Raw genomic sequence first — 14433 nt, forward strand, 5'->3', positions numbered from 1 at the left:
TCTCTCTGTGTTATACATTTTGCTTCCCATTGAGCTTTAACCACATGTTATGGTATGTAAATTATAACAAAAACATGTTTTTCTCTTGACAAAAACATGATTTTAAAGTTTTTTATATTTCAAGACTTTGGAACCTAGAAGTCTCTTGATATTTGAAAATTTTCACTTTATTTTGAGTTATACTGGCATTCATTATAATTTTTTCTTATCATTTTCTACTTTCAATGGTTGTTAACTCCCACTTATCAGGAAGGTATGCTATTTCTTAAATTCCTCATTTGCATGTTTGTGATTACTGTAATTATGCTACCTTATATTTGTACAGATATTTTTATTTTTCAAAGTGCTTTCACAGATATCATTTCATTTGAAGCCCACAACAATCTCTTGAGGTAGGCAGGGCTACTATAAACATTTCTGTTGAAGAAAGAGGAAACTGAAGTATAGAGAAGTTGAGTTCTTAACCTATCATTAGCAGCAGAACTTGGACCACCCCCTAAGTCTCTCACTTCCTAATTCGTATTCTTTTTTTATGTCATGTAAGCTTTTTTTATTTGTTTATGTCCCTGGTCTTTTGAGTTCATTATTAATTAAATATATTAATTGTACATTATGCTGTTTAGATGAAAGGCATAGTTCTGAACCCATAAGAGCTCTTATTTGAGAGACAAAAAAATGTTCTGATACAACTATTCATAGGGCTCGATGCAAGTAATAGTGGCCACCTTCAGGATTATCTGCTCTGAATATAGGATAATTGCCATACCTACATTTCTATACTTAATCTGCATAAGAGCAGGAGCAGCCATGGGAAAGTGTCACCCTGCCTCCTGTGTCCAGCTGATTGACTCAGGGTGAGCAAATGGCCTAAACAAGGCCGATCGGTGTGCTTTCCAGGACATTTTAGAGCTGAACTTGGAAAAGACCTATAAGTCACTCATTAAGTCTGGATTACATCAGGTACAAATTTCAGGAGTGGACAGTTCCTGTTTTTCCATTATATGGACTGGAAGAGTGAAAAAGCATAATCTGTAGAGAGAAGGAGACGAATGTAGTAGACTCTAAGAAGAGACACACCAATGGATAAATGTATAAAGAGGATTCAAGGCATAGAGACCGGGAGAGGAGGCGACCTGGGGAGAAAAAGCTGATGCACATCAGTCCTTCATTGTGACTCTTGAGACTTACTAGCATTCCTCTTTTTAGATCTGTGAAATACCCTAGCATCTTTACAATAATTAACTTTTTTGAGTAAGTTAGATTGAGTTGTATTTATGACTATATATGACCAAAGGAGTACCAATAAAAGTGTATACCTGAAACAGACTAGGGAATTTGGAAAGATTTCCTGGAAGAGGAGATGTCTGATTGTTAAAAGAGTCTAAGGAAATCAAGGAAAGAAAGGAGGTAGGATTTATTGTATATACACAAAGACTTTGAGGTGAAAGCATGATACATTTGGGAAGTTACAAGTTTTTTAAGTGTACTCAGAACATAGGATAAGAATAAAGAAAAATCACGGAGCTGAAATTTGAGAGATAGGCAGGGACTGTGTCTTTAATTGCTTGGTAATTCATGATAAGGAATTTGGATTTTATTCTAAAATCAGTTGTCATCAAGATTTTTAGCAGAGGAATGACTCAGACACAAGGGGAGGGGAGTAAAACACAGGGTTGAAAATGAGGATTTGGGGAAAGTCTGCTGATAGGATTCCCTGTGCTCCTCTTCCCCCTTCCAGCAGCCATCAGACGCACTCACTTCCCACGAAGGAGACAGGTTCATTTTCTTGAGACACTGAATGATCTCAGAGAAATAAACCCTAAATAGATTGATGCTTCAGGTTTTCCTCAAGAAAAAGGCTGGCTAGCTGTCCTGTCACTCTACATGGAGTTGCATCAGTCAGCAAGCCTCAGTTACACAACCAGACCTTTCATTCAGGTTTAGTATTTCTATTATTAATTACTAGAGCAGTATTAGATTTACAGAGACATTAAACAGAAAATACAGAGAATTCCCTTTTACCCCTTCTCCCTCCCACACGCAGTTTTGCCTACCATTAACGTCTTTGTGTTAGTGTGGTGTATTTGTTACAATTGGTGAATTAATACTGATACATTATAATTATTAACTAAAATCCATAGTTTACATAAGGAATCACCCTTTGTGTTGTACAGTTGTATGGGTTTTTGACAAATACGTAGTGTCCTATATCCACCATTACCATATCATATACTGCTCTAAAAGGCCCCTGTACTCCACCTATTCATCCTCCTCCCTACCCTAATCCCCTGGCAACCACTATTTTTTTTTTTTTTTTGAGACAGAGTCTCACTCTGTCACCCAGGCTGGAGTACACTGGCGTGATCTCTGCTCACTGCAACCTCCACCTCCCAGGTTCAAGAGATTCTCATGCCTCAGCCTCCCAAATGGCTGGGATTACAGGCATACATCACCACACCCGGCTAATTTTTGTATTTTTAGTAGAGATGGGGTCTTGCCATGTTGACCAGGCTGGTCTTGAACTCCTGGCCTCAAGTGATCTGCCCACCTCTACCTCCCAAAGTGCTGGGATTACAGGTGCGAGCCACCGTGCCCGGCCCACTGATTTTTTTTTTAACTGTCCCTATAGTTTTACCTCTTCCAGAATGTCACATAGTTGGAATCATAGAGTGCGTTGTCTTTTCATTTTGGCTTTTTTCACTTAGCAATATGCACTTAAAGTTCTTCCATTTCTTTTGGGGGCTCGATAGTTCATTTCGTTTTATCTCTGTGTATTCCATTGTATGGATGTTCCACAGTTTTGTCTATCCATATACCTATCAAAGAACATCTTGGTTGCCTTCCGGTTCTGACAAATTTCAGTAAAGCAGCTATGAACATTCATATGCAGGCTTTTTGTGCAGATTTAAGTTTTAGACTCATTTGGGTAGATACCTAGGAATGTGATTGCTGGATTATATAAGACTATGCTTACTTTTGTAAGAAACTGCCAAACTCTCCTCCAAAATGTCTATACCATTTTACATTTCTGCCAGCACTAAATGAATGTTCCTGTTGCTCCATATCTTAGCAGCATGTGGTTTTGTCAGTGTTTTGGATTTTAGACATTCTAGTAGATGTGTAGTAGTCTCATAATCATTTTAATTTGTAGTTCTCTTACAACATGTGATACTGAGCTTTTATCTGCTTTTTGAAGTGTTTGTTTTCTTGTTGGGTTTTAAGGATTCTTTGTATATTTTGGATAAGGTTCTTTATCACATGTGTGTCTTGCAAATATTTTCTCCCATTCTGTGACTGGTCTTTTCGTTCTCCTAACAGAGTCTTTCACATAGCATAAGTGTTTGCTTTTCATGAAGTCCAATTTATTGACTTTTTCTCCCATGGATCATGCTTTTGGTGTTGTATGTAACAACTCATCACCAAACTCAAGGTTACTCAGATTTTCTCATATGTTTTCTCCTAAAAGTTTTGTATTTTTGCATTTTACATTTAGAGCTATGATCCATTTTGTGTTAATTTTAGGGGAAAATGTATGGTCAGTGTTGATTCATTTTTCTGCATGTGGATATACACAGTTGGAAATAGTGCCAACACTACTTGTTGAATTGTCTTTGTTTAGTTGACTGTACTCATATGGGTCTACTTCTGGGTTTTCTGTTCTTTTACATTGATCTATTTTCTGCTCCTTCACCAATACCAATGCTATCTTGATTACTGTTGTTTTATAATAGGTCTTAAAGTCAGGGAGTGACAGTCGTCCACTGTTGCTGTTCTTCATTATCGTGTTGGCCATTCCTTGTCTTTTGCCTCTCTGCTTTAAACTTCAGAAACAGTTTGTTGATATCTACAAAGTAACTTGCTGGAATTTTGATTAGGAATACATTGAACTTATAGATCAAATGAAGAACTAACATTATAATAATATCAAATCTTTCTGTTCAAGAACATGAAATATTTCTCCATGTATTTAGATCTTCTTTGCTTTCCCTCATTAGAGTTTTTTAGTTTTATTCATACAAACTTTATGTATATTTTATTAGATATCTAAATATTTCTCTTAGGTACTAATATGAAGTGTCTTTTTAATTTTAAATTCTAACTGTTGATTGCTGGCATATTGGAAACCAATTGACTTTTGTATAATTACCTTGTATCCTGTAACTTTGCTACAATCACTTAATTGTTTCAGGTTTTTTTAGACAATCATGTCATCTGCAAACAAAGACAGTTTTATTTCTTCCTTCCCAATCTGTATATCTTTTATTTCCTTTTCTTGTCTTATTGCTGTAACTAGAACTTCCAGTACAATGTTGAATAGGAGTGGTGAGAGGGGATATCTTTTCCTTATTTTCTGTCTTAGAAGAAAGACATCTGGTTTCTCACCATTAAGTATGATGTTAGCTGTAAGGTTCTTATAAATGTTGTTTATCAAGTTTAGGAAGTGTCCCTCCCTTTCTTGTTTGCTCACAGTTTGTCTGTCATGAGTGGGCGTTAGATTTTATCAATTACAAATTCTGCATCTACTAATATGATCATGTGATTTTTCTTATTTAGCCTGTTGATGTGATGGATTACAGTAATTTATTTTTCTTGTCTTTTTTTTTTTTCTTTTTCTGTGGAGAATGGGGTGTCGCTGTGTTGCCCAAGCGGGTCTCACCCTGGGCTCAAGCCATCCTCCCGCCTCTGCCTCCGTAAGTACTGGGATTACAGGCATGAACCACTGCACCCAGCCGATTAATTGATTTTTAAATGTTGAACCAGCCTTGCATACCTGGGATAAATCCCACTTGGTTGTTATGTATAATTCTTTTTATACATTACTGGATTCAATTTGCTAATATTTTGTTGAGAATTTTTGCATCTCTGTTCATATAGTTTCCTCTCTTGTAATGTCTGTGGCTGGTTTTGGTATGAGGGTGATGCTGGCCTCAGAGAATGAGTTAAGAAATGTTCCCTTAGCCGGGCGTGGTGGCTCACGCCTGTAATCCCAGCACTTTGGGAGGCCGAGGCGTGCGGATCATGAGGTCAGGAGATCCAGACCATCCTGACTAACACGGCGAAAACCCATCTCTACTAAAAATACAAAAAAAATAAGCCGGGCCTGGTGGCAGACGCCTGTAGTCCCAGCTACTCAAGAGGCTGAGGCAGGAGAATGGCATGAACCCAGGAGGCAGAGCTTGCAGTGAGCCGAGACTGTGCCACTGCACTCCAGCCTGGGCGACAGAACGAGACTCTGTCTACAAAAAAAAAAAAAAAAGAAAAGAAAAGAAATGTTCCACCTGCTTCTGTTTTCTGGAATAGATTGTAGACAGTTTGTATAATTTCTTCCTTAACTGTGTGTTAGAATTCCTCATTATTTTCCTCAGCAGTCCCGGTATTTAATCCACGTCAAATCCTCTCTACTCTATCTCCTAGAATATTTTAGGAGCTAAGTTTTTTCTTCCTTGCCTTTTCACCCTTACCGCAGCCCCAGTCACACCTGTAAATATAAACTCTTTTTGAGCCCTACCTTCATATTAGCTTACCCGCTAGGCTGTGAGTTTTATAAAAGCAGAGATCATGTCTCCCTTGTTCACTATGTTATCTACAACACCCAGTGCCGTGCCTAAAACATAGTATATGCCCATTAAATATTAGTTGACTCCCTCACCTAATGTCCTTGTATAGTTCTCAACAGTTTACAAATCACTTTAGTGTTCATTATCTTCTTTGATCTCTAACTGTGCAAATTAAGCTGGGGATGTAGCAATACCTCATATCTCTCATGAGAAAAGTGCCACTCAGAAAGATCAAATAACTTGTCTTTGTTTATTCAGTTTTGAAATGGGAGCCATTAGAATTAATCCAGGTCTACTAACTTCAAGTTTTAGGGCTTTTCTTCTGTATCTAACACTAATCAAGGCGTTTCTCATGCCCACCTCACTTTATCAGATCCCCACTGAAAAATGTAGGGAACAGCAGTTACTTAGATGCACAATTGCTCAGATACAACTGAAAAAATTAGTTTTTCCAAAAGAAGTGGTCACATGATAACAGGTTCTTACAGATCTTGATCTTCACGTGTTTATTCAGACTGATGCCTGGGACCCAAATTACACCGTCTTTTTTTATGAATATTAGGTGATAAGAGAACATTTTAAAGACCGTGTTTATGTTGTATACATTCTATCTTCACTCTATGGCAGAAGTAATTTTTAGCTTCTGAGAAGCTGTTTATTACTTTCTCACTGAGGAAAGGCAAACAAATTATAGACTCTCCTGTTTAGGGCATCATTGATATTTTAAAGCAGTGCTCAATTAATAAAGATTTTTATTTTAAACATACACATACATGATACAGTAGGTACCAGAAAGCAATAGGAAAAAAAAGTGGTCATCACATCTTTTCTAGTGTATGTCTTGAAAAACACATTTACATGGGTAACCAAGTATGCTCTTCCTTCATAGTTTGCAAACAACTTAAGAGAAACCTCAGCATTTATTCATTGCTGAAGAATCTAGCTGACATCTTTGGAAAATAATTTGAAGAGCTAGTGGTTTGGTGCATGCTGTGCTAGAAGCTTTGAGCTCCCTTTTGCATTCTATAATTTATATGTTGTCCCAGCATGAGATTGTTTTCATGATTTTGCTTTTAAATTATGTATATTACAGTGAAATGTACTGACATAAATATAGAAATGACCTATAAAGATTTCTTTTTCCCAGAATTTAACCTTTTAAGACCTCTTTGTTCTTTAAACCACCTTTGTTGTAAACACATGCCAGAGCTCTATTGTCATACTGGATCCACATATTATAGTAAATATTTTAATAGAGTTTTCTAATAAGATATTGTACCATCTGTTGATATTTGGCAAATGTGTACTTATTAAGAACTTGACCAAATGTATAATTAAGCATTAACAAGGGTCTATTTTTATGCAAAGAAAATAAAAAGAAAAAATTGTCCAGTGGGTATATGGCTTTGAGTTGTTTTTCTCTGAAGGACTAGTCTGAAATATCTGTATCTTGCCTTTTGTAAATGATTTCCACATATTTGGCAGATATCATTAGCTTAGTGATATGATCCCTAGCTGTGAAATAGAAATTTTTTCTATTAAGCTTAAGTGATGTGTTCAAGCCCAAACTTGTTAATTTGATAATTACTACATATAGTTATTTTGTGCCTTGGATTTCTTCAGCATAACCCTAGCAGTTGAAGAGGCCAAAGAAACCTCTGGCAGACAATCTCATGCTGCTCTAGACAGACTCAAAGCACTGAAAACCAATCTTAGTTAGGAACTGCACGACCTATTCTGCAAGAGCCATCACTAGAACCCAGAAGAGAAAAATAAGCAAATCCTGAGACAATTCTTGTACAGGTTTTTCCTGCTTCCATAGGCCTTTTTGCCTTCTGAACTCACAGTTAACTCTTAACAGTACCAAGACTCCCTAAGAAATAGCCAGACATGTTTCTCATGTTTTCCAGCAATCATTAATTTATTATTTAGTTACCTATGTTAGAAACCCATATATTCAAGCAAGAAGTAGTTTATTATTTAGTTTATTAGTTTTTGTATCCATACCTGGGAGACCAGTATAGTGTGGTTATTAAAAGCATGATTTCTGAGGTACCTAGATTCAAATCCCATCTTACCTGCTTGATAGTTTTGTGACTTAGAGAAGTTTTTGTAACCTCTTTAAGCCTCAGTTTCTTTACTCACAAAACCTGTTGAAGGAATTTAGTAATGTGGTAAACATAAAGTGCTTAGTACTGTACTTGGCATATGCTACTCACTTAAAATAGCAACTACTTTTATCATAACTGTGTAGCTGGATTCTCCTATTTGGCATGGAAAAGAGTCATTTATGTCATATATAACTTGATATTAGAGAAAAGTAATAGACTTGACTCATGTGTTCACAGTTTTAAAATTATTAGTCTAGCCAAAGGTCAGTGAAGTGAGCACATACATATGCTGATGGGGATAAAAATCCTAAAATAAACTTTGGTAGAGCAATTTGGCAATATATATTGATAGCCATGAAAATGCCCTTTGAGTCTATAGTTTTCTGTCTAGAAATCTCTAAAGAATCAGAGATTCCAGTTGAGATTTGCAACCACTAGCATTTGATAATAGTGGCTGGAGTTTGGGAAAGGGGAAAAGTGAAATGTTCAAAGCAGAAAATGAATAAAACATGATATTTTCACATAATTTATATTCTGTACCTATTAAGAAATATTTGTAATGTGTCACAAGAGTAGAGAAAAAAAAAGAAATATTTGATGGTATGGAAAAGTGCTCACAATACACCATTGAGTTAAAAAAAAGATATAAAAATATTTTGTAAAATACTCCAATTTTATACACTAAAAAATATATCCCTCTTTCCCTTCCTTTTCTCACCTCTCCCAGAAACAAGACTAGAGAAATATACATCAGAATATCAACAGTGTTTATCTCTGGTTGGATTTCAGTTTTTGGTGTGGTTTTTGGTTTTTTGTTTTTTTGCTTTTCATTTTTTTGTTTTTTGTTTTGTGTGTGTGTGTGTGTGTGTGTGTGTGTGTGTGTTTTGTACACTTCAGTGTTTCCAAAATGTACATAATAAACAAGTTACTTGGCATACCTCATATGAAATGCAGTGGAGGGAACATTGGATATCTAGGTATCTGTTGTTTATCAGTAGTGACTTTACTGAAAAAAACTTCAAAAAACTGAGAGCTGTTTTCTCAGAACCTGTTTGTCTCCAAAACTGGTGCGATTTAGTTGGTTAGGGGCAGGAGGTGGCTAAATGGGATCACAGGAGGAGTTGTTGGACAGATTCTGGGTATTCCTGAGTACACTGGTTTTAATGTAACAGACAAATAAGAGTGCAAAGAGGGAGAGTTGCTGTTTTATATGAAGGAGAGGAAGCTTCTTGCAGAAACAAAATAAAAGTAAAGTTTAATTAGACTTGCAAGGATTGTTAAGAAAGGGGCTTGGATAATTTAAATTTTGTTTTTCAAAAATATTTGAGATGATCAGAGGAAGACTATGGTACATTTCCAGTGGAACATTCGTGGAAGAATAAATATTTTGTGACTGTAGAAAAATACTTAAAAGCATTTGGCTTTTTCAGATAACTTAACATTTTAAAGTAATTTTAAAATACAGAATTATAACAGAATTATATTTTTTTCTAATTAGGATCCAGTTTATGGAAAAGGAAAACTTGGAGAAATCCAGGGACTTATTCTGGGAATGTTAGATACCTTTAACTATGAACAAGTAAGTAAGCTACTTGTTACATCTACGTCTGTCCTAAGGTAGAAAAATGCTATTTTCTTTTCTTTTGTACCTATACTTAAAAAAAAAGTTACCATCTATTTACTGGCAGTTAGGTAGACTGAGGTGTATGTGTGTATATTTATTTCAGTTTTTTAATTTCTCTCACCAGGCATGGTAGCTCATACCTGTAATGCCAGCACTTTGGAAGACTGAGACAGGAGGATTGCCTGAGGCCAGGAGTTCGAGTCCAGCCCAGGCAACATAGCAAGACACTGTCTCTACAAAAAATAAAAATAATTAGCTGGGCATGGTGGCATGTGCCTATAATTGTAACTACTCAGGACGATCAATTGAGCCCAGGAGTTGGAGGCTGCAGTGAGCTATGATTGCGCCAGGTGACAGAGCAAGACCCTGTCTCTAAAAAAAAAAAAAAAAGTTATCTTGACCTTGATTTGTGTACACACACACACATTTCAGAATGTAGAAATGCATCTAATTCAAATTTAGTTTATTTTAATTCATTCACAATGAAACAAGTATCTTTTTTTTCAAAATGAAGGTATGAGAAACTTTCTGGAAAAATAATTTAGTACAAAGCTATACCACATGAAAAGGAAGGGTCAACATGAATATAGAAAATTGCAAAATAAAATTAAATGAGTATTATTTTAAACATTCTGAAACAGATAGTTGTCACTAACCATTGTATTAGTCCGTTTTTATGCTGCTGATAAAGACATACCCAAGGCTGGGCAGTTTACAAAAGAAAGAGGTTTATTGGACTTACAGTTCCATGTGGCTGGGGAGGCCTCACAATCATGGCAGAAGGTGAAAGGCATGTCTCACGTGGCGGCAGATAAGAGAGCTTGTGCAGGGAAACTCCCCCTTATAATACTGTCTGCTCTCGTGAAACTTACTTGCTATCATGAGAACAATACAGGAAAGACCTGCCCCCGTGATTCAGTTACCTCCCACCACACGTGGGAATTCAAGATGAGATTTGGGTGGGGACACAGCCAAACCATATCACCATAAATGATCATTAGTCTTCCCTTAACTCAAAATTGTCTTTAGCTTTAAGTCTCAGTAAGTGCCAGCCTGGTGTACGGGCTTTTTTCTTAGTGTACTGCAAAGTGACTCCTGAAGCCACCTAGGAAAAGTACCATTTAGGTCTGTTGGAGACAACGTCTGCTTTTTTTTTTAAGAATCTGTGAGAAGAAAAAGGAAAATCTGGGTGACAGCTTTTCTTAGAATGTTGTAAGAATTGCAGTTTGGCTATGTGTAGCCCAGTGAAGCTTGATACTCCTACAGGCACAGATTCCACGTTAGCAGAAGTAAAGTTGAGTGCAAGGCAGAAAATGTTTACCAATTTTGGAACTATGAAAGAGGAGAAAAATGTGATACTGATTGGAAAAAATGAGACTATTAGAACGAAAAGTTTTGCGTTACAGGTGAAGTTAAAGAGCTAAGCTGTATAGCAAGGAGGGCAGGCAGTACCTAGCTCTATCTTCCCCTTCAGGACTGAGAGAAAAGAACCCAACTACATAGCCAGATGATATATACCGATGTTAAGAATGAGATACGGTACAAAAACAATACTTTATAAATACATAGAGCCTTAAAATGACTTAATGTGATAGCTGTTAAAATGTCTTTATGTGACTTAATGATAGATGTCATGGTCTTGAGTAGATGCAAATGACTTCTAAGTGCTGATCAGGAAAATGTTATCTCTCTGCCCAAGGAAGATGAAAATGGAGTAGTGGCCATTAGCTTTACTAGTGAAAAGATATTTGAAACATTACCATGAATGCAGTTTCAATAAAAAATCTGGGATTCAGAATTAGCTGTATTCTTTATTACAACACTCTGAGCCATTCAGAGAGCAGTTATTATATAAATGTAATAAATAGATTTGGGCTTATCTAGTCATTTGAAAGCCATCAATACTGAATTAAACTGCAGAATGGCAGAGCTGACATTTCTCAGTAGAAACTAATGACAGACTTGAGAGTCTCATAATGTATACACTCACCATTACTCTGCACATTGAGGTTAACCGCTTGAATTTGTGAGGTTTTGATTTTTTTTTGTTTCAACAATTTTATCCCTTTATAATGTGTTCCAATTTTAGTTGTTGGTAGTTGAAAACTAAACAAGTGCTACTCACCATCCATCTCCTCTATCTCTTTCATTTTATAACCTTTTGTTTGTTTGTTTTTTGTTTTGTTGTTTCATAGACCCTGCTGGAAACAACAACTAGCCTTCTAAACCAAGATCTCCATTGGTCATTGTGTAACCTGAGAGCTTCAGTCACCAGAGGACTGAATCCCAAACAAGATTACTGCTCTATATGTTTGCAGCAGTACAAGAGACGCCAAGAAATGGCTGATGAAATTATTGTCTTTAGGTAAGAAAGGGAAATAAATGTTACATGTATGGTACACGTACATCTGTGGCATTACCAGGCAAGAATACACATGGATACACAGACAGGCAGTCATTCTAGCAATGAACATGATAGGCAAGTTCCTGCCCTCACAGACCTTACATTCTGCATTGGGGTGGAGGTTGGGGTGCCCAGGCGAGACATAAATACAGAGGAATAAGAGCTTTGGAGAAAAACAGAATGCAGGACAAATGGATAGAAGGATGACGTGTTCAGGACAAGTGCTATTGAATGAGGGATGGCATATCTGAGGACGTGACCTTTGAGCAGAACAAGAGAGGGAGGAGCAAGGGTGCTGAGAGGTGTTTGGATTCTGAGTATCCTTTAAAGGTAGGGATAATTTGCTGGTGTATTAGATGTGGAATATGAGAGAAAAATGAGTCTTTGGTCTGAGCAATTGGGTAAACATGTACCATTGTCTAAGATGAAGAAGATACAAGGAAGTGGGGAATTCAGGAGTTTCGTCTTGCACATGTTAGGTTTGATATGTACTGTTAGACATCAAGTAGGGATGCCAGCTAGACAGTTCTTCAAGTCAGAAATCTGGAGATGTGTTGAGACTGGAAAATTTTAATTTATAAGTTGTCAGCATATGATATTTAAGCTACATTGCAAAGAGAGAAGAACCCTAGTGCAGAATGAAGGTGTTGGTCTCAGGAGCAAAGACAGCTCATCTAGAATGTAGGGATAGAGGTAACACAATATGGCCATGGAGCCAAACTTCCTGAGTTCAGATATTGACTCCGCTACATGCCAGCTGTGAGACCTTGGGCAAGTTATTTAACTTCTTTATATTTTAGTTTCCTCATCTGTAAATAGGATAATAGTACCTACCTCCTAGGGTTTTGTGAGGATTGAATGAAATGATTTATATAAGGCACTTGTAACAGTGCCTGGCATGAGTAAGCACTATCTGAGTGTTAGCTCTGCATGAAGATTGGTAGACTTGATGGTTGGAAGAGGAAGTAGTTCTCTTCACACGAAGAGCCCATTCAGGCGAGAAATATTTATTGAGCACCTGCTATATGTGAGCTGCTATTCAAGGGGATAGGATACAGGATGAATGAAACAAAGGATCTACCCTCATGGAGTTTACATTGTAGTGTCAGGGATAGACCATAAGCCAACAAGTGTAATGCCAGATACTGATAACTACCACGGGGGAAAAAATGTTAAAGGAGATACAGAATGTTTGGTGGGGGGTGCAGATATTTTATATAGGTTGGTCAGGGAAAGGCTTACCGTTAAGGTGACTTATGAACAGACAACTTAAAAATTAATTAATAGAAAAATAATTAATAGTTACATGAATAAAAACGAGCTATGCTATAGAGAAAAAGGAATGTTGGGAGCTACTAATTCGGAAAGCCTTCTTGTTTAAATGACATTTGAGGGGATCTAAAGGAAGTGGCCATGCAGCCTCAGAAGAGAGTACACCAGGCAGAGGAGCTGAGTGCAGAGACCATGAGGCAGGAGAGCCTTGGCATTCTTGAGGAGTAGTGAGTGAGGAGGCTAGCGGCACCCGAGCAGCCAAGGAAGGGGACAGTGAAAGAGACTTCAGAGGAGCAGAGGCCAAATCATGTAGGAGCTGGCCCAAGTCTAACTCATTTTTATAATGAAAGTGAGACTTTTACTCTGAGATGCGAAGCCATTGGATGATTTTGAGGACTGGGGCGGTGACATGATCTGACCTATGTCTTAAGGATTACTCTGACTGTTGTGTTAAAGGACTAGACAGATCAAGGGGGAAAGCAGACGGATCAGTTTATATATATATATATATATATATATATATACACACACACACACACACATACACAGAGAGAGAGAGAGAGAGAGACACAGAGAGAGAGAGATAGGAAGAAAAAAAGAAAAAGAATATAAAGACTATAGAAAAGAAAAGGATTGATTTCTGAAATGTCCAACACTTTAGGTTAGAGAAATGAAGACCAATCAGTGTAGATGGCTGAGAATTATTCTCAGTACTCAACTTCTGGGAGGCTGATTTGGTCATTTAATGTAATCAATAGGGAATTTCTTTATATGAATAGTGTAAGGATTTACTACAGCAGTGACATTTTTGTAAATGTTTAATCAAATCACAACCCTTGCCTTGAATTTGGTGATGAGACCATTCATGTTGTTATCAAGCTACTTAAATAGTTACGATTTTTTCCAGTTGCCTTTTTTAAATTTTTTTTTTCTTTTTGAGATGGAATCTCATTCTGTCTGCCAGCCTGGAGCGCAGTAACGCAATCTCAGCTCATTGTAACCTCTGCCTCCTGGGTTCAACCGATTCTCGTGCCTCAGCCTCCTGAGGTAGCTGGGACTACAGGTGTGTGCCACCACACCTGGCTAATTTTTTGGTTTTTTTGTTTTGTTTTGTTTTGTTTTGTTTTTTTGAGACGGAGTCTCGCTCTGTCGCCCAGGCTGGAGTGCAGTGGCCGGATCTCAGCTCACTGCAAGCTCCGCCTCCCGGGTTCAGGCCATTCTCCTGTCTCAGCCTCCTGAGTAGCTGGGACTACAGGCGCCCGCCACCTCGCCCCGCTAGTTTTTTGTATTTTTTAGTAGAGACGGGGTTTCACCGTGTTAGCCAGGATGGTCTCGATCTCCTGACCTAGTGATCCGCCCATCTCGGCCTCCCAAAGTGCTGGGATTACAGGCTTGAGCCACCGCGCCCGGCCTGTTTTTTGTTTTTTTGAGACAGAGTTTTGCTCTTGTCACCCAGGCTGGAGT

General features: G+C 37.5%; 1 protein-coding gene across 42 annotated transcripts in view; it reads left to right on the plus strand.

The window, feature by feature from the left end:
• The window catches only part of VPS8 (VPS8 subunit of CORVET complex), a 388385-nt gene that overhangs the window by 320666 nt on the left and 53286 nt on the right, over nucleotides 1-14433 (plus strand). For all 42 annotated transcript variants that reach the window (XR_013413738.1, XR_013413737.1, XR_013413739.1 and 39 more), the window contains 2 exons: nucleotides 9168-9248; nucleotides 11489-11658. Coding sequence is in view for 38 of the 42 variants with exons in the window: in XM_077991934.1 (XP_077848060.1) it covers nucleotides 9168-9248; nucleotides 11489-11658 (251 nt within the window). In the remaining 4 variants the exon portion in view is untranslated. The remainder of the gene's footprint in view (nucleotides 1-9167; nucleotides 9249-11488; nucleotides 11659-14433) is intronic.

Source organism: Macaca mulatta, chromosome 2 (assembly GCF_049350105.2).
Source record: "Macaca mulatta isolate MMU2019108-1 chromosome 2, T2T-MMU8v2.0, whole genome shotgun sequence".
Taxonomy (NCBI): Eukaryota; Metazoa; Chordata; class Mammalia; order Primates; family Cercopithecidae; genus Macaca; species Macaca mulatta.